The 20,587-nt window shown below is 48.2% G+C and overlaps 1 protein-coding gene across 1 annotated transcript in view; it reads left to right on the top strand.

The window, feature by feature from the left end:
- Nucleotides 1-20,587, top strand: part of STYXL1 (serine/threonine/tyrosine interacting like 1) — a 62,890-nt gene that overhangs the window by 12,479 nt on the left and 29,824 nt on the right. Inside the window, exons 4-6 of the mRNA XM_021700588.1 lie at nt 9,668-9,729; nt 13,634-13,775; nt 18,118-18,263. Of these exons, the coding sequence (XP_021556263.1) occupies nt 9,668-9,729; nt 13,634-13,775; nt 18,118-18,263 (350 nt within the window). The remainder of the gene's footprint in view (nt 1-9,667; nt 9,730-13,633; nt 13,776-18,117; nt 18,264-20,587) is intronic.

Here is a 20,587-nt window from a genome sequence, read left to right as displayed (position 1 = left end):
TTTGAAGGAATAATCCTGCCTCCTCCCTCCAGCTTTGCAGTTTCCAAATATCACTTAGAGTTTTTTTATTCAGCTGAGTAGCTGAGTATGGACAGCAACCACCTATAAAGAAAGGGTTTTCTCAAATACATGATTTAACACTATAATTTAGGAAGTAGATGTACTAAAATAGGCCAGAAAAAATTACTGATGGTTGGTATTTGTGATAAAAATCCATTCAATATAGAGCCTAGTTGTTGATCTCTTGCCAAATCAAAACTGAGAGCTGTGAATTTACTATATCCATTAAAAATAAATAACCTATGAAATATAGATTTTGGCTTAGATAGAAGATGGGAAAATCAAAATCAGTGTATCGAACCTGCATGTTTCATTTGCTCACAAATTTATACACACTAAGATTCTACAAAAAAAAAAAAACTACTGCAGCAAATAGAACTGCCCTTTTGATTTTTGCTTGATTTCTTCATTGACCCATTAGCATGCTGTCAGAAAATTGCCTTTTTGCAAATAAGCCTAAAAGTATCCTTCCAAAGAGACCTATATAAATATTCATATATAGATCTAAAGTATTACTGTTCAACATAAATGTTATTTCTAGAAAAAACTTAACAGCAGAAGTTAGAGCAACCAACAACGTATGACCTCTTCAGCCACTAAAAAAACACCAAGTCAAAAAAAAATTCAAAAATCACTTTTTATGATAATATATGTAAATATTGATCAAAACTGAGGAAGGAAATACCTGGACACATGTCAATAGTTGGAAGAATTTTTGTTCAATTTAAATGTCTTTTCTCTTAAAAAAAGATTTAAGTGCTAACCTATAAAGCAGGCAAATTCTTCAAGTAGTTTGCTGTTAGGAATGCCGACTTTTATAGAGCTGAACAAGGAATGAGAATAAACTAAAATGAAACAGGAGTGATAGACACAGGGGAAAAAACTGACCAGTTGTAGCTGGACAGATACTACTACATATCATCCTGGCCCACTCATTTCTTTTCTTTTTTTTTTTATTAAAGATTTTATTTATTTGAGAGAGAGAGAATGAGAGAGAGAGAACACCTGAGAGGGGATAGGGTCAGAGGACGAAGCAGACTCCCTGCCGAGCAGGAAGCCCGATGCGGGACTCCATCCCGGGACTCCAGGATCATGACCTGAGCTGAAGGCAGTCGCTTAACCAACTGAGCCACCCAGGCGCCTGCTGGCCCACTCATTTCAATTAAATGCATGAGCTAACAGATTTGGTGTCTGCTGATTTAGTATACTAACTCCTTAGATTTGCTAAAATTCCTGCGACAATCAGTAGGCACACATGAAGTTTTAAGGAAAAGACTACCACTTAAAAATCAGCATTGGACACCAACTAAAGCAATCTTTAAAATATTTTTATTATCCACTATTACTGTGAATGAATATAAACTGTAATCAGTATTCCAAATTAAGAACTCTAGCCTTGTCCAAAGTTTAATGACTTTTGGGGGCACCTGGCTGCCTCAGTAGGAGTAGCGAGGGACTCTTGATCTCGGGGTATGAATTCAAGCCCCACCTAATGACCAGAAGTCATTAAACTTCTGCTTATCAGCTGTTCCTTCCAAGAAGTTTTCTATTAACCAAATGGTGATTTGCTGTAATCTTTTTCCTTCCTACAAGAAGGAGCACTCTATTTTCTTCCCTACCAAGAGTAATTTTTGGCCTTTTTGACTCCTTTTGAGTTTTCCTTTAGCAGCAGTGGTGATCATGGGAAGAGATCCTGGGCACTGTACTTTCTTTTAGATTCATTTCGCATATTGGACTTTTCCTTTTTAGGATCTTTTCAGGAAGGAGACTTTTTGGGAATTGGCTCCTTGGGAAGAGGAAGCTCCAAGGGTGGAGGTGGTCCCCTCCCACCGGGGGGCCCCTCCTGAACAGGCTTGCTGCTTTTTTTCTCTTGATTCATGTTTCAGCATTTTCATCTTTATGCTTTTTTTCATGCAGGTATTTTGCTTTTTATTCTCTTTATTCTCTTCCATTTTGCTGTCACCTTTTGGCACTTACTATTTTAAAATTTGCTTTCTACTTTTTTTTCTTTTTTTTAAGATTTATTTATTTTAGGGAGAGCGAGAACACGAGCAAGTCAGGGGGAGGGGCAGAGGGGGAGAAGCAGACTCCTCGCTGAGCATGGAGCCAGACACAGGGCTGAGTCCCAGGACTCTGAGATCATGACCTGAGCTGAAATCAAGAGTTGGCTGCTCAACCGAATGTGCCACCCAGGTGCCCTCTTTTTTTTTTTTTTTTTTTAGTGTATATGCAGGCATTTATTTTAGTTACTAAAATCTGTATCTATAGGCTTTTTTTGTGGAAAAGCAAAGATACAGGACCCTCTCTAGAAGGGTGCAGGCCCGGGCAATGCCTGCAGCGGGTGCTACCAGGCTTTCCTATTGTCTACATAGAAGCCATAATAAGAGGCTGTTCTGCTGTAACCCCCCCCCCCCCAGCTCTCCACTTCCCCAACCCCTGCAGTTGCTGAACCTAAGGAATGGCTTGCCACTTTACATACGCACCTAATATCTTAGATATAAATATCACATACAAAGCCTGTTTCTGGAAGGATAAGCAAAAACTGATAATAGTTTCTGGGGCGCCTGGGTGGCTCAGTCAGTTAAGTGTCTGCCTTTGGCTCAGGTCATGATCCCAGGTCCTGGATGGAGCCCAGTGTCAGGCTCCCCCACTGGGCCGGAGGTCTGCTTCTCACTCTCCCTCTCCCTCTGTGATCTCTCTGGCTCTCCCTCTCTCTCATATAAATAAAATAAAAAAAAAAAATCCTGTTTCCAGTGGAGAAAAATGTATTTAAATTTTCACAGTGAGGGTGTGGTAACGGTACCAAGGACTTCTCCTTGCCCTCTGGAAACCTCTTATGTTTAATAGGAAGAAAACACTGGAAAGAAGAGAAAACCCATTTCCCAACAGCCACCTATGTTCCCAGCATGCTCCTGCTGTTTGGGTTTGCAGGAAGAGGGCCTGCTGCTGGCCTCTGCAGAGAGCAGATGGTCCCCCTTCCTCACTGCTCCTGGTCACCGTGGGTGATAGATGCAGACCCAGGCAGAAAGCCTCTTGGATCTCCAACTGTAGGGATCTTAACTGCCTGATGGTCCCAGATGCTGGGCCTCAAATGCATCACTGCATTCTTCGCAAAGGCACACTGCCCACATTGGCTGCACCCCCCCCACCCCCCCCCCCCCCCCCTGGCCTTCAGTGACATGAGCAGCAGGAATACTAAGGCAGGCCCATTCCTGCAAGATGTAGGATCCCTCTCATGGGTGTCTTTGACTTGAAGACTCCCCATTGCCTTGACAAAACTTTCTTAGAACTGCGCTGTAGTCTATGGACCTACCTTCCCTCCCTCCCTCCCTCCTTCACAGGGCTCCTACTGCATCATGAGTGGTAGATCCCTGTCTCCTTTTCTCGGACATACGTTTCCCTCATAAATCTCTTGCACGTCTTATCCTATACTGGCATTCGCCTCTGAGAGCACTCAGGCCATTGCAAATCATACAGAAGTTGGGGGCTGAGAAAAACAGATGGAAAGGTGGGATTTATGCCTTACCGCTTGGGCAGGTGCTGAGGGTCCTGTCCTGAATGGTAGAGGAGTGCGGATGTTTCTCTTTGTCACCGGTTCTTCATCGCTCGCAGGATCACTTAAGGAATGGGCTTCGGTTGCTACTTTCCTGTAGCTTTTCCTGGTTTTACAGGATTTTGCTGAACCATTTCCTGTATGCACATCCATTTCTTTAGTCTCTGTTGCTTGGATCATCAGGCATTACTGCAAGTCTTTTCTCTTTTGAAACCTTATCTTTTCCCCCCGATTTTTACAGCCCATTGTTTTATATATATATACATATATATGTGTGCATAGGTTTATATGTTGTATCTAGCAATCTTTTTTTTTAAAAGATTTTATTTGAGAGAGAGCGCACACACGAGCGTGTCCATGCACACGAGCGGGGGGAGAGGCAGATGGAGAGGGAGAGGCAGACTCCCTGCTGAGCAGGGAGCCTGATGCGGGACTCGATCCCAGGACCCTGAGATCATGACCTGAGCCAAAGGCAGACGCTTAACCGACCGAGCCACCTAGGAGCCCCATATATCTAGCAATCTTGATGTGCTCTCCTCTTAATACTAATTGTTTGTGGCTCTGTTGGAGTTTTAATATAGACAATCCTATTTATGACGGCTCCAGTTCTTTTCAATTCTTATACCTTTTACTTATTCTTTTTTTTTTTAAAGATTTTATTTATTTATTTGACAGAGAGATACACAACGAGAGAGGGAACACAAGCAGGGGGAGTGGGAGAGGGAGAAGCAGGCTTCCCGCCGAGCAGGGAGTCCGATGTGGGACTCTATCCCAGGACCCTGGGATCATGACCTGAGCCAAAGGCAGACGCTTAACCGACTGAGCCACCCAGGCGCCCCTACCTTTTACTTATTCTTATCTCACTGCATTGCTGTGCCCTTTGCTCTCCAGTGTGGTGTTACAGAGACACAGGGACTGTGAGCATTTTGTCTTGTTTCTCCCTTTACTAATCACTGTGATGTTTGGTGTAGCTATTCAGTAGTTTTTCCCATGAGGTTAAGGAAGTTCCTGTATATACCTAACTTCCTAAGGATTTTTTTTTTTTTCGTGATAGGAGTTGAAATTTTCTGCGTGCCAAAGAAGGTTCAAAACAGCGAAAGCAAAACCAACAAATCATTGAAGTAGTAGTTAGTAAAAAATTATTGTATATACACCAAAGAGACAGTTTGCAAACTGGGAACATTCAGACCAGACTGTGGGATGAGGCTCAGGGGTATATTTATGATCAAGCTTCATAGTGAGAAAGCCTTGAGGATTTATTTTTCAGGGACTGGTCACAGTATTACAATTTTCAGTGGTTCCCTCTTATCAGCCTTGAGAAACAGTTCAAAGCTTGCTTATTCTTTCCAGAGACACAAGCAAGAAATAATCCAGGTCAAGTTAGCCTTGTAAAATAAACAGAATTCAGCTTTGTTTGTATGACTGACCTGGTTTTGCCTGCTCGGGGAATTTGCAAGGTTGGTCTTGGTTTCTGATTTTAACAGCGTCTGTGGAAATAAACCTACAGTTTTTCTCCTTTACTATCTTAATGTGATTTCCTAGTATTATGTAGTTCCTGCTAGATCATCGCGTATTTTGTGAACACTGTTAGATTTGGTTACTATGATTTCTGATTTTCACACCTATATGAATGAATGAAATGAGCTTACAGTATACTCTGCTTGGTTTTGCCTGTTTTTAAACCATACAGACCATGTATCTGACTTCTTTTGCTCAAGGTTATATTATAAGATTCACTCATACTCAAGGTTATATTGTAAGATTCACTCATACTCATACATATATATTATAAGATTCACTCATTATATGTAGCTACATGTGGTTGGTTGGTTTTTGTTGCTAGCATCAAGGGCAAACAAAGCCAGGCTGTGGTTCAAGTGGTAAGGACACTACTAGGTATTTATCCAAAGGATACAAACATAGTGATTCAGAGGGACACATGCACCCCAATGTTTATAGCAACAGTGTCCACAATAGCCAAACTATGGAAAGAGCTCAGATGTCTGTTGACAGATGAATGGATTAAGAAGACGTGGTATATATATATACAATGGACTACTACTCAGCCATCAAAAAGAATGAAATCTTGTCATTTGCAATGATGTGGCTGGAACTAGAGGGTACTAAGCAAAATAGTCGGAGAAAGACAAATATATGATTTCACTTATATGTGGAATTTAAGAAACAAAACAGATGAACATAGGGGAACGGAGGGAAAAATAAGATGAAATTGGAGAGGGAGACAAACAGCAAGAGACTCTTAACTCTAAGAAACAAACTGAGGGTTGCTGGAGGGGAGAGAGGTGGGGGGATGGGGTAAGTGGGTGATGGGCATTAAGGAGGAGGGCACTTGACGTAATGAGCACTGGGTGTTCTATGCAACTGATGAATCCCTAAACTCCATCTCTGAAACTAATAATACACTATATGTTACTTGATTTTTAAATAAAAAATAAATAGAAAGTGGTAAGGGCAGATTTTAATCAGTAACATACTGTTGCAATAGGAAAGAGTCCAGCATGAACCAAACTCTGCTTTGGTTTGTACAGAGGTGACTGGTTAATTTAAGGGAGAGTGAAGGAGGGGGGAGGGAGGGAGGGAGGCTCAGGGGACTGGGAGAGTGAACAGTTACAGGAAGGGTAGGGGATGTGGCCTGTGTGAGACCCATCTGGGTTTGCTAACTGGCACTTACTAAAGTTAGGCTCCTACCCTTCCCTGGAGACTGGGAGGCAGGGGTCCTATCTTCAGGTGTTGGCTGGGACAAACAGAAAGTTCTTTTGGTAGCCTTGAGTTTTTTCAGGCAGGCACTTTAAGGGGAGCTGGGGTCAGCCTCGGTCTGTGGCCTTTAGCTGTTTCTAAAGATGTCTCAAAGGTATCTTCAGATGTCTGAAGTTTTTGTTACTGTTTTTTTCACCGATTGAAAAACTCTGGATACAAGTCTTTTGTTACTTGTATTGCAGATTTTTTTCTCACTCTGTGCCTTGCCTTTTCACTTTTTTTTTTAAAGATTTTATTATTTTATTTTTTATTTTTAAAAGATTTTATTTACTTATTTGACAGAGAGATGAAGAGCCAGAGAACACAAGCAGGGGGAGTGGCAGAGGGAGAAGGAGAAGCAGGCTCCCCGCTGAACAGGGAGCCTGAGGCGGGGATCGATCTCAGGACCCTGGGATCAGGACCTGAGCCGAAGGCAGATGCTTAACTGACTGAGCCACCCAGGTGCCCCAAAGATTTTATTTGAGACACAGAGAGAGAGAGAGAGGGAGAGCGAGTATGAGCAGGGGGAGGAGCAGAGGGAGAGGGACAAGCAGACTCCCCACTCAGTGGGGATTCTGACTTGGGACTTGATCCCAGGACACTGAGATCATGACCAGAGCTAAAGTCAGATGCTTAACTGACTGAGCCACCCAGGCACCCCCGCCCTTTCACCTTCTTAATGTTGTACTTTAATGAGAAAAAGTAGACATTCTTAATTTTTTTTAATTAACATAGAATGAGTTATTTGTTTCAGGGGTACAGGTCTGTGATTCATCAGTCTTACACAATTCACAGCACTCACCAGAGCACATACCCTCCCCAGTGTCTATCACCCAGCCACCCCATCCGTCCCACCCCCCACCACCCCAGCAACCCTCAGTTTGTTTCCTGAGATTAAGAGTCTCTTACAGTTTGTCTCCCTCTCTGGTTTTAGACGTTCTTAATTTTAATAGGATTAGGTTTGCCCGTATTTTCTTTTTTGGTTAGTGCTTTCTTATGTCTTTTTTTAAGAAGAAATAGACTTGATTTTTTAGAGCAGTTTTAGGTTCATAGCAAAACTGAGCAGAAAGTACAGAGATTTCTTAAGTCCCTCTGTCCCCCCACATAAGCATTGCCTCTCAGACTATCCTCAGCCCCCACCAGAGTGGCGTATTTGTTACAGTTGATGAAACTACTTCGATACCTCGTTATCACCTGAAGCCCAGAGTTTACAGTAGGGTTAGTGTTGTACATTCTCTGGGTTTTGACAAATTTATAGTGATGTGTCCATCATGACAGTATCATACAGGATAGTTTCACTGCCCTAAAAGTCCTGAGTGCTCTGCGTATTCATCCTTCCTTCCCCACTAACCCCTGGCAATGACTAATCTTTTTACTGTCTATACAGTTTTGTGTATTCAGCAATGTCCTATAGTTGGAACCGTATGGTAGGTAGACTAAAACTGGCTTCTTTCACTTGTATTAACTCTCTTCCATGTCTTTTCCTGGCTTGATAGCTCTGTGTGTGTGTGTGTGTGTGTGCATGCTCAATACTATTCCACTGTCTGGATGTACTACAGTTTATCCATTCACTTATTTAAGGACATCTTTGTTGCTTTGAACTTTTGACAGTTATGAAAAAAGCCGCTATAAACATTTGTGGTCATAGATTTTCAATAATTTGGGTAAATACCAGGGAGCAAGATTATTGATAAGAGTATGTTTAGTTTTGTTAGAAACTGCCCAACTGTCTACCAAAGTGACTACAATTCTGCGTTCCTACTAGCAATGAATGAGAATTCCTGTTGCTGCACATCCTCACCAGCATTTGGTGTTGACCGTGTTTTGGATTTTTGACGTTCGAATAGGCGTGTAGGGGTCTCTTATTTGTCGTTTCAATTTGCATTTCTTTGATGACATGACATGGAGCATCTTTTCCTATGCTTGTTTGCCACCTGCATATCTTCTTTGGTGTGCTGTGTCTGTTCATATCTTTTGCCCATTTTTAAATCAGGTTGTTTGTTTTCTTGTTGAATTTAAGAATGATGTCTTGGGGGTGCCCGGCTGGCTCAGTCAGTGGAGCAGGTGACTCTTGATCTCGGGGTTGTGAGGTTGAGCCCCATGTTGGGTGTAGAAATTACTTAAAAAATAAAATCTTAGGGCGCCTGGGTGGCTCAGTTGGTTGGGCGACTGCCTTCGGCTCAGGTCATGATCCTGGAGTCCCGGGATCGAGTCCCGCATCAGGCTCCCTGCTCAGCAGGGAGTCTGCTTCTTCCTCTGACCCTCTTCCCTCTCGTGCTCTCTATCTCTCATTCTCTCTCTCTCAAATAAATAAATAAAATCTTAAAAAAAATAAAAAATAAATAAAATCTTAAAAACAATGATGTTTTGGATAACATCCCTTTTTAGGATTTATGGATAAGGCTCTCTGTTCCTGTTCACATTCCTCCCAACTTTGAGCACATCAGTCATACCGTCTGCCCTAGTAGGGGCATTAGAACCTCAGTTCTTAGGTTTAAGTCTGAATTTGGGTCTAAAATTCCATGGGGCATTTAGTATGAGCTCACTCTGGCTTTGATTTCTCCCCTCCCCACTTTTTTGGACCTCAGAGAAAACTTCCCTTAAATCAAAGATACAAAGTTTCCCTACCCCTTAAGGGGATGTGTGGATATGGGTATGATGGGGCAGGAGAGTCATGTGGGCAGCCTAGCACAGTGGAACTATAAGCCTTGAGTTTTATTTTATTTTTTCTTTTTTTTTCAAGATTTATTTATTTGAGAGAGAGCATGCACTAGTGGAGGGGGGCAGAGGGAGAAGGAAAGAGAATCCCAAACAGACACCCCACTGAGCTTGGAGCTTGACACAGGCTTCATCTCACGACCCTGAGATTATGACCTGAGCCGAAACTGAGAGTCGGACGCTTCACCGACCAAGCCACCCAGGCGCCCCACATGCCTTGTTTTATTTATTTTTTAAAAAAAATTTTTTTTTTTTAAAGATTTTATTTATTTATTTGAGAGAGAGAATGAGAGACAGAGAGCACGAGAGGGAAGAGGGCAGAGGGAGAAGCAGACCCCCTGCCGAGCAGGGAGCCCGACGCGGGACTCGATCCCGGGACTCCGGCATCATGACCTGAGCTGAAGGCAGTCGCTTAGCCAACTGAGCCACCCAGGCGCCCCCCACATGCCTTGTTTTAAACTGACAATTATTATCACCCAACTGCCAAACAAATATATGTTGAGGATGGTGCAAGTATTCCAAGTAGTTTGATCGTATGCTCCTTTGCAAATACGGTTATTAAATACTTTTCCTTTCTAGATGTGCGTTCCAAACAGGAGTATGATGAAAGCCATGTGATTACAGCCCGTCGAGTGAAGAAGGTAGAGTGGCAGAGTCCGAATGTGGGGCAGGCTGGCCACCTTACATGAGGGTGGGGGGAAATGGGGGATTTTATCCTAGATCCAGGAGGCGGCAGGGTGGGGGACACTGGGCAGCAGAGGCAGGACCACCCCTGTGCATCCACCAAGAGGGTCTCCCACACCCCTCACATGCTCCCTACGGTGTCCCCACCCCCCACCATGGCCAACAGCTTCACTGAGCAAATGCTGATTTAATTCCTTGATGGGCCAGGCACTGTTCCAGACCTTGGGGGATACAACCGAATACAAGATGCCCTTGGCTCACTGTCTTCTGTCCTACTCAGGGAACAGACAATAATAAACCATCGAGATAATTACTATAATCCAGCCTGACTCAGACTGAAGATCAAGCAACTCTTGATCTAGGGGTTGCAGGTTTGAGCCCCACTCTGGGTGTAGAGATTACTTAAATAAATAAACTAACAAAAAACTATAATCCAAAGATGGAAGCCACTTTCCTTCCCTTCCCCATTTCCCTGCTCCTCCCCCATTCCATCTTTTTTAAAAAAATTATTTACTTGAGAGAGAGCGCAAGCACACAAGCAGGGGGAGGGGCAGAGGGAGAGGGAGAAGCAGACTCCCCGCTGAGCAGGGAGCCCGATGCGAGGCTCCATCCCAGGACCCTGGGATCATGTCCTGAGCCGAAGGCAGACGCTTAACTGACTGAGCTACCTAGGTGCCCCTTATTCCACCTTTCTTTTTTTTTTTTTTTTTTTTTTTTTAAAGATTTTATTTATTTATTTGACAGAGAAAGACACAGCGAGAGAGGGAACACAAACGGGGAGTGGGAGAGGGAGAAGCAGACTCCCCGCCGAGCAGGGAGCCCGATGCGGGACTCGATCCAGGGACTCCAGGATCATGACCTGAGCCGAAGGCAGTCGCTTAACCAACTGAGCCACCCAGGCGCCCTTATTCCACCTTTCTTAAAAGGACTGAGCCCTGCACACAGTCACCATGCCCCCTTCCTGCACTGAAGCCTCTTTCCCCACCCCCACAGGGTGTCTTCTCTGTCAGGTCATTGCCAAGCCTGGCAGCCTCCGCTCAGGATCCCGACCTCATTCTCTGCCCTCTTCTCCCAAGGTCTGTCTTCCCCGGTTTCTCCTCTGTCTCCTTGGTTCAGCTTCCTTTTCTCCTGCTGCTGCCTAAAGAAGATCACTACTTCGTCCTTGCTCTAAATCTGTCAGTGCACCTTCTTGCTCAGAGATTTCACTCAGGCTTCCAGCGTCAGCTGTCCAACTGCAATTAGCTGTCCTGTCAGTTTTACTTCTAAAGTTTTGTCTGGCAACACTGACCCCTTCCCTTCCCACTGTGGCTGTGCTGGGATGCACTCCATCTCTGACCCTTTGCCATGCTGAACTTGACAGGGAGCCTGGGCCCTGGCTCAGACATTTTTCCAGGATAAGCTTGCTGCTTGGGGGGGTGTAGCTCAGTGGTTAGAGCATTTGATTGCAGGATAAGCTCGCTGCCTAACACCCCCCTCTCCCCACCCCAAACCCATCATTACCTGCTTCCCCCCGCCCCCACCCAGCCCCACTTCTGGGTTTTTTTTGTTTTTGTTTTTTTTTTTTTTTCACTTCTGGGGTTTTTAGTTGGCTGGCTTCAACCTCTAGTTTCTGGCTCCACTCTCATATCTGCATATTCTTTTGATTCTGGCAGCACCCCCAGCTCTGGAAGAGACATTCTTTGGGCCTCAGCCAGGCTGACACCTCTTGGCTCCCCTCCCCAACTTTCCTGCCAACAGCCCCAGCACGGCCCCAGCAGGACACACAGCCCCCAACTGGGTGCTCCTGGCCTCCTTCTCCAGCATGCGTGCTTCCTTTTTTTTTTTTTTTAAGATTTTATTTATTTGAGAGAGAGAGAGAGAGAGTACAAGCAAGGGGAGGGGCAGAGGGAGAAGTAGACTCCTGGCTGAGCAGGGAGCCCGATGCGGGGCTCGATCCCAGGACCCTGAGATCATGACCTGAGCCGAAGGCAGATGCTTAAGTAACTGAGCCACCTGGGCGCCCCAGCCATGCAAACTTCCATTCTCATCTGGCACCTCAGATGGTTTTAAGATGCACATATCCACCCCCCATATTCAAACATTTCTGAAATTGCAATATATCCTACAATTGGTGTATACTTTATTTTTTTAAGATTTTATTTATTAGAAGAAGTGAGGGAGAGAGCAGGAGTGGGAGCGGGAGTGGGGGAAGGGAGGCAGAAGCAGACTCCCCATTGAGCAGGGAGCCTGATGTGATGCATGGGCTTGATCCTGGGACCCCAGGATCATGACCTGAGCTGCAGGCAGATGCTTAACCAAGTGAGCCACCCAGGTGCCCCAACCAATGGTCTCTCAACCTTGGACAGAGTACCTGTGCATCCCCCCACTCCCACCCCCCCACCCCCTGACCCGCGCCAGCGCACTGCTCTCTCAGGCCTCCAGACCTTTTGCTGGGAGCACAGGGATGTATGTGCCTTGCTCATCCGTATCCCGGAGGCTCCATCTGGTCCTTGGCATCTGGGATGGGCTCAGCACGTTTGTTGACTAAAGTGAACGACCGGAAGCTGTTCCTTCTGCCTGGAATGTTCTCCCCACTCTTGTCAGTCTGGCAGATTTCCCCTTGCCCTTGCAGCCCCAGCTCCAATCCCTCCCACTGTGCACAACCTTTCTGAGTCCTCTGGGCCAACTCGGGGTGTTTGCCTGTGCTGCTTTGAACCTCTGTATTCCAGAACCTCACACGGCGTAAACGTAGGGTGGACCCTCAATGTATGCTTATTGAGTGAACAAGTCAATGTCCAGCCACATCTGTCCTGCTCTCCCACCTGCTCCACGTCTCCACTCCCTTCCCCTTTGCTCATGTTCGTCTCCACACCCAGAAACCCCCCTTCCCTCATTATCCATGCAAACCCTGCTCATCCTGAGCACCGGCTCTCTCCTAGTTCCTCCAGACAAATGGGATTCCTCCCTGCTCAGTCCCAGAGAACTTTCTGGTTTGTCCCTCCATGGGCCTTGCTTGACTGCCTTGTAGTAGAATCGATATAAACTCACTCTACCCCACCTGCAGGTCCTCTGTGGGGCCATCTCTGACAGCCAGACAAGGTTGCAAGGGACGGAGTCAGGCTCGGGATCCCCTGAGTAGTGGGGGCCTTTGGGAAGCATGTAAATGAGTGAAGACTAACCTCTCAGCCGCCACCCAGCCAGGCCTCCTCAAGCTCTGGGACACCCTTTGGGCCCCTGGGCATTGTTCCTGCCCCCGTGGTCTGCCTTCCTGGCAACTCAGCGGCTCCTGGCTACTCATGACGTCCTGGTTCCTGCTTGCCCTTTCCTCCCTCTGACCGTATTTATAGCCACATGCCAGGTACTGTTCTAGAAGCTCAGAGTACATCAACGACTACAAAAGAACAAAAGTTCCCGCTCTCAACAGAGCCTCCAGGTGAGTCTGCCGCATTATATCCGCTTGCTCGTGATTTCTACTTATCCAAGCCTTCTGCTTATTGCCCTTCTTATGGCAGGTTTTGGATTTGGCCTCCATCACCAACTACTTTCCCCTAAAGAGAGGATGTCCTCACTTTGGTTGCTCTGAGAGAATGCATGCCAGGCCCCCTAGTGGGCCACGGGCCACTCGGTAGACCAGCTCTTAAGTGAGGACACCGTCTCTGGCCCGGTCAGCTCTGGCCAGCTTTGTCCACAGCAGGTCGTGTGGGCGTGGAAGGTGCTCGGCATCCAGCATACCCTCCGGTCCCTTCTCGGTGCTTCCGGGCCTGTGTGTGTAGTCGGGGGAATGGGCACGGTCCTCCCTCCAGCTGCACCCAGGGCTGGAGTGCGGGGAGTATGTGCCCAGCTGAACCACCCGCCAACAGACTGCTCCTGTGGTTTCTTTAGAGAGCAAATGAGTATCTTCTCCCGGAGTCTGTGGATCTGGAGTGCGTGAAATACTGTGTGGTGTATGATAACAACACCAGCACCCTGGAGATCGCCTTAAGAGGGGAGGACGAGGAGGACAACACCGAAGATGGTAGACATGGTAGGTTTTGAGGAGCGCAGCCGGAGCAGCAGCTGGTGGTGATGGAGCCCTTTCGCGGTACGCCGGGAACCACACCGAAGGCTCTCCCTGGGTCAGCTCCTGCAGAACACGCCCCTGAGAAATGGGTTATGCCAAGAGTGGGGGAGGGGCTGAGGGGTTTCCTTCCTTGCAAAATGCCAGGTGAGCCTGCCATAGCCTCATGAGTGCTGGCAGAGGACGTGAGGCTCCCGGGTCAGAGCAGTGAAAGTAACCGGAATGTCCTCCTCTCCTTGCCCTGGTGCCCAAGCCCCCATTCTCACAGGGTGACAGGAAGAGGGCCAAGAAAAACCTACCCACACCGTGGGTTGTATTACAGGAGAACCCTGAGCTCAGGGGACCGAATCTTTTTTTTTTCTTTTCTTTTTTTTATAAACGACTTTATTTGAGAGAGAGCATGAACACAAGCAGGGGGAGGGGCAGAGGGACAAGCAGACTTCCTGCTGAGTGCGGAGCCCGATGCGATGTGGGGCTCGATCCCAAGACCCCAAGATCATGACCTGAGCCGAAGGCAGATGCTTAGCCGACTGAGCCACCCAGGTGCTCCCAGGGCCTGAATGTTTTATAACGGGCAGAAAGCCTGCCCGCCCCTAGCTCTAGAGGGAGAAACGATCTATCTTCCGAGGCTGTCTGATATACAGATACGCTCGAAAAGCCAGTACCTTTGCTCACAGGACACATAGAAACCTGAGAGGCCATGGAGAATGGTCTCTAATAGGTAACGTCCCCATTTTATAGATGCGGAGATTGAGGCCCAGAAAGGTGCATGCAGTAACTCACTCAAGGTCCCACACGTGTTGAGTTAGTTATTTATTGCCATGTAATGAATTGCCCCTAAACTCAGTAGCCTAATACAGCAAATACTAATTAACTGGTAAGGTTCTGGTATGGCATGTCTGCTGAGATTGCAGTCGAGGTGCTGGCTAGGGTCCCTGTCATTTGAAGGTCTGACTGGGCCGGGATGATCTGCATCCGAGGGGCCTCACACGGGTATGGCCAGGAGGCTTTCATTCCCTGCCACCTGGATCTCTCTGTAGGACCGCTTGGATGGCCTCACGACGTGGCAGCTGGTTTCCCCTGGAGCGGGCCATCTAGGAGAGCGGGAGAGCAAGGGACAGCCACATGCCTCTTGCGATGGAGTCCTGAGACTTCTGGTCGCTTCTGCCCCATTCTCTTCATTAGAAGAAAGTCACTGAGTGCAGTCTACCCTCAAGGGGTGGGGAATCAGACTCAGCCTCCCTTTATATTCTTTCAAATATTCTTTCTTGTATTTGAAAGAATTTGTGGACTGTTTTTGAAACCACCACACCTAGTAAGTGGTGGGATTGGGATTCGAACCCCGGGCAGGTTGGCTCTGTCTGGTCTCCCAAGGCCTGGATAGCAGAGCAGGAGAGCAAAGCAAAGTTGCTCCAGTCCCAAGCCGGAGCGTTAAATCGTGGTGGGCTCTAATCTTACCTGTTTTCTGAGGCGCCCCACATTCTCCACCCAGCCCCTGGTTTGGGGCTGACAACCCCTTGCCGTTGGCCTAGGGGCTCTGCGGCTTGTGGCTCAGCCATGAACGTGTGGGGGTTTCCATGGGCCCGGGTGCTCACAGCAGCAGTCACTGGGTGGCGCTAGGCTTCCACCTTTAATAAAACCAGTCTTCACAGGAGGTCCTTCGCCAGGATATCGTGCCCTCGTCCCCAAGTTTATCGGGTTGGTGCCAGTCTGTAGTCCTAGGATTGTAGGCTGGACCCTAAAACCATAGGAAACGGTGGTCAATAAAGATAACCCCCTCTATGTTCTATAAATGACCTCATGGAGGCCCCATTCTCAGTAGGAAACCACAACCGCAAAACAACACAGCAAAACCCCAAACTGCATGCATGTGTACGTACACACACACACACACACACACACGGACACACACACACACGGACATACACGGGGACACAAACACGGACACATGCGGACACACACACGGACATACACACGGACACACGGACATACAAACATACGGACACACACACGTACACACATGGACACACACACGGACACACACACGGACATACATGGACACACACACATGGACATACACACACACGGACACACACATACACGGACATACACACACACACTCTCACCTTGTCCACTCAAGGCACTTTCCTCCTTTAAAATGGCATCTTTCAAGTGAATGCAGAGTCTCTGGGGTAAAAGACCATTTCGAGGTTTCTCTCCCCTTCCCCTTCCCCTTTCTACTGTTAAGCATCCACCTCCCCACCCCGCAAGGAAATCTGGTCGTGTGGAGCCTCCATCACCTCCTAGAAGCAGGGGTCCGACTCTGTGTAGTCCTCTCTTGCTGGCTTTGGGCCACGGGCCTCTGACCTTGCTGTGTCTGTGGCTGAAACGTCCCCGTCTAGGGTGAGTCAGGAGGGGTTCCCTCCCCTTAGCACTGTGACTTCCTTCCCAGGTGTTCCACAGGTGCTGCTGGTCCCTGGGCTATGGCAGCTTCTCTCCTCTCCTGCCTTGCTGGGGGGGGCTGTCTCAGGATTCCTAGTGGGAAGCGGGGCACAGGTGGTTTTTAGCACCCCTGTCCCTGCAAACATGGTGTTTTTACCTTCTCAGCTGGGTCTCTTCTTAGGAACCTGAAGAGTACCTTCCCTTGGGCTCTTTCTCTAAACTCCTTTCACCAGGCAAAGGGCAGCCCCCTTCTTGGAGGAGAGACATTTCCCTTATGTTAAATCGGCCTGCCTTCCTTGCAACATATGGATTATAGACCCTTCAGACAGGGCTCTTGATAGATGTGGGTGGGGTTCCCTGGGCTGGGGCATTCACCATAACTGTGGGGGGAAGCTTTGGGAATGTGGGCATTTTTTTTTCTCCTCCTCTCTGAACAAAGCCTGACTTTCAAGCCAATTGCCTGGCTAAGGACCCGAAGTAATTTAACTTAAAACTCGCTGCTGAGTAGAGAGCCCGTTGGCCTGGATGGGGTCTCTCATCCTCCTGAAGTAGTGGGTGCCCCAATTCAAAGTGTGCGAAGCCTCGTGTCATTGGAGAACTCCAGATTAATGGGACTAAAAATAAATTTAATGTTAATAACCCCATCATATCTGTGGCTGGGTAGCCTGGGCCCCGGACTGTCCTCATGGCTCTCCTCTGCAATCTCTAATTATTCTCCTGGAAATTGGGCTTTCTCCGGCACTGACCCCACGGCACCCCAGTGAATAAGCCTCCAGTGGGTCATGTGACATTGGTGGGAGAGCGGCTGTCTGGCTTAAAGACAGCAGCAGTGTGTCCTGGGACTCTGCTCTCCTGAACCCTCTGACCCCTCAGCCATTATTCAGTCTCTTGCTCAAGAGGGAGATGGTGTTGAGACACCGGGGACTCTGGCTTCTAAGCCAGGCCTTCTAGGATAGGGTTTGGCTCCTGTCTCTCGCCAGCCACAGTTTCTCTCCTGGCCTGGCTGCTGACCCCAAGGCTCTTCCTCCAGATCCAGTCCTCCAGACGGGTCTCGGGCCCCTATTGTCCTCAGCAGCCCCTGCTGGAACCGGCTTTCTCTGGCCAGAGGTTCAATATAGAAGTCAGAGTCAGAGTCCCGGCCTTTCCCTTTCCCCTTTTAGCTGGTTCTTCAAAGTCTACAGTGAGATATTTGTCTTTAGGGCTCAGATCGTGGCCTTGGGGCGGGGGGGGTATCTTGGCTTAGCCTTAATTATGCAAACTTGCTGATAGATATCTAATTTTCATAGAGTCTCCTAGTGATTCTGCAGAGCAGTGAAGGCACTTAAGATTAAATCAGTGTCAAACCCACAATGAGCTGTCCCTTCACACCCACGAGAACGGCCACAATCAAAAAGACCGATACTAACACGTGTCGATGAGGATGTGGAGAAATTGGAACACCCCGCCTGGGTGTTTGAAGGGAAAGAAGGAGTGAAACCTTCTAGCCTGTACAGGGTTTCTTTTTTCGGGTGATGGTTGCACAACTCTGTGAATATACTGAAAACCATTACTTTTTACTTTACCCACCTTAGGTGAATGGTTTGGTATATGATATGTGATGTATATATGCGAGAGACCTTTCCCTTCTGTTAAATCCTCTTGCCTTGCAATAATGTGGAGATCTGCATCATCTAAGAATTTACAGAAAAGAAGGATCAACTTACTTGGTAACAAGTGGCTTAAATTTGAGTTGTTAACACTCTTCTCCATTTAGATTTCCTTCAGGTTCCCAGACCGTTGCTTTTCCAAATCGAGTGGCCGTCAACTGGAGCTTTAGGCAAACGATGAGCACACAGGGGCTGTTCACCTCTTTGGTCTCTGCTCTTAGAACTGGTGCCCGGAGCTGCCGTGGAGTGTGGCAGGGTGCTGGCCCACCTCACCCACCACCCCATCTGCATCCTGAAAGGAGGCTACGAACGCTTCTCAGCCATGTACCACTTCCTCCGGACACAGAAGATCATCTGGATGCCACAGGTGAGGCAGGGTACTGAGCCCAGGCAGGCTCGGATGGAAGCATGGTCTCCCCCTGGTTGACCAAGGGATGGGGAGCAGGATAGGGGAAAGAGGAGTTGGGCGACATGGGAATGATGGACGGGATGGAGACTGTGCTTAGGAAATGGACCTGGGGCAGCCAGGAGGTCCAGGCCACGAGGGTGAATTTCTCATCTCTGGATGCAGGCCAGAGTCAGCACGGTGGTGAAGAGGTGGGGCCCGTCCAGAGGGCAGGGGTTCCAGGGGGTGCTCTGGATGTCAGGCTGTCATCAAAGACAGGCAGGGGTGCCACAATTTGAGGCTGCCTGTCCATTCTCAGCTGTCTGGACCCACAAGCCCAGAGGACACAAAAAGGACAAGCTAGCATCCTGCCTATGAGGAGTTCTTGGCTAGCGGGAGAGACAAGGGGCACCCCAGGTGAGGTGAGGCCCCTCCTGGAGCCAGACCAGAAGGAGGAGGAACTTGCTAGGAAGAGAGGTGGGTGGAGGGTGGCTGAGGCAGGCACGGGGTGGCCATGGGGTGGCCATGACCGACAGGCAGGGGCTGGTCCCTGGAGGGCATCATACAGCAGGGGGCTTATTGAAGAGTCTGAATGCAGTGGGATGTAGACATGTGGGGGCTTCATTCTTTCTAGTAATTACCTTTGGCTCTTTGCCCTTAGCAGCATCTTGGGCACATTCCAGAAATTCTGACCACTTTTAAGCTAATCATAAAATGAGAGGGGAAATGTGTATATCAACTGGATCTTTCAGAGATACAGAATGAAATATTTATGGGGTAAAACAATATGACGTCTGGCTTTTCAGAATAATCTGGGGTGTGTTGGGAAGTGGGTGAGGATAGAACTAAAATAAACCGGCCATTAGTTGATGATATTTGCAAATGGGTGATCGACCCAGGGGTTTGTTATACTATTCTCTCTACTTTTGCATATTTTAAAAATAATTTCTTAAAAAAGAAGAAAAGTGATCAGGCCGGTACAAGCGAGGCTAGTTTAGCCTTCCAATCTCAGATCTGGATTAAGTCTCATCTCTTCCCATCCCCCAGAGCTGGGCAGTCTTCAGTTTGCTGGGGTGGGAGTGGCCAGGGGTGTGGGTTAGCTGCAGGGACCTCTCCTCTCTTCCTTGCTCCTGGGCCTGTGACTTCGGTGCTGGGGGTCCAGGGTGGGGCCTGTCTTGTGGGACTGGCTGCCCGTCAGCGGTGGGGCCAGGCCTTCTCACTCTGTTCCAGCCCGGTTCTGTATGTTGCTGGTGGCCTTAGCTGCTGGTTTCCTTGGGGCCCGGTTTACGGGCCCCATCTGCTACTAAGAATCTTTCAAAGAAAACCATCCGAGACTTCCTGCCAGGAGCACCCCTAATTCCTTGTTTTACTTTGGCAGTCCATGACCCCCTGACCACATCTGCCCTCCTTCACACTATGATTTTCAGCTCCACTGGTGTCCCCCCAGTCTCCCTGTCCTGCCAGGCACTGCTCACTCCTAGAGGAGCACCCCTTACTGGCTTTTCCTTGTGCAAAATAAGTATTTCTGCAAACCTCACCCTGCTGATAACTCACCTCCTTCCCTTTGGAAAACAAGCTTTAGTAAGGTTCAGTAGCCTGTAAGTAAGTTCATCAGTAAGTTTGTGCACGTATTTAAATGTACATTTTGGTCAGTGTCGACATGTGTATACCCCTGAGACTTGCCCTCGCCCCATCTCAGGTAGACTGGGAAGAGGGGTGCGTGGTGGATGGTGGTGGCAGCTAGCAGGGTTCTGCCCTAGGTGTCTGTGGCCCTCCTTAGAGTGTAGGCACCTAGTATTTGTCGCTCCGTGCTTTGGGACCTTTGTTAGTAGTTCAGGGGCACGAGTGAAAGCCCCACTCCCCTCTGCTATGTGCTCTGAGACAGTGGAAAGCAGGGGTGTCCCTGCTGCTCCCCAAGGAACTCCTTCTAGGAGGGCGGGTGGCGGCGCTGAATGTGGCCTTTAGACAGAGTGACTTCTCATTTCCTCTGCTTTACACGTGGCCTCCCTTAAATAAATTTCACTTGGAGCAAAAGGTTCGGGGACCAAAACGTGAAGCCCACACCAGAGAGAGATGGTGGTGAGCCCCGGGGTGCCTGGTGCTGTCAGATGGCACTTGAGAAAGTTCACCAGCGATCGTGGTGTGGAAGGCAGACCCGTGGGGGCTGCCAGGGGTTTCTGGGGGAGGCGGAAGGCCGCGATGGTGAGGAGAGGACAGATTCAGGAAACACTTGGGTAGTGGCACTGATTAGACACAGGAGGCGGGGGGGGGGGGGGGGGGGGGGGGGGGGGCAGGGGGGGGGGGGG

Source organism: Neomonachus schauinslandi, chromosome 5, assembly GCF_002201575.2.
Source record: "Neomonachus schauinslandi chromosome 5, ASM220157v2, whole genome shotgun sequence".
NCBI lineage: Eukaryota > Metazoa > Chordata > Mammalia > Carnivora > Phocidae > Neomonachus > Neomonachus schauinslandi.
The sequence above is the reverse complement of the archived record's forward strand: the minus strand, read 5'-3'. Positions and strand labels throughout refer to the sequence as shown.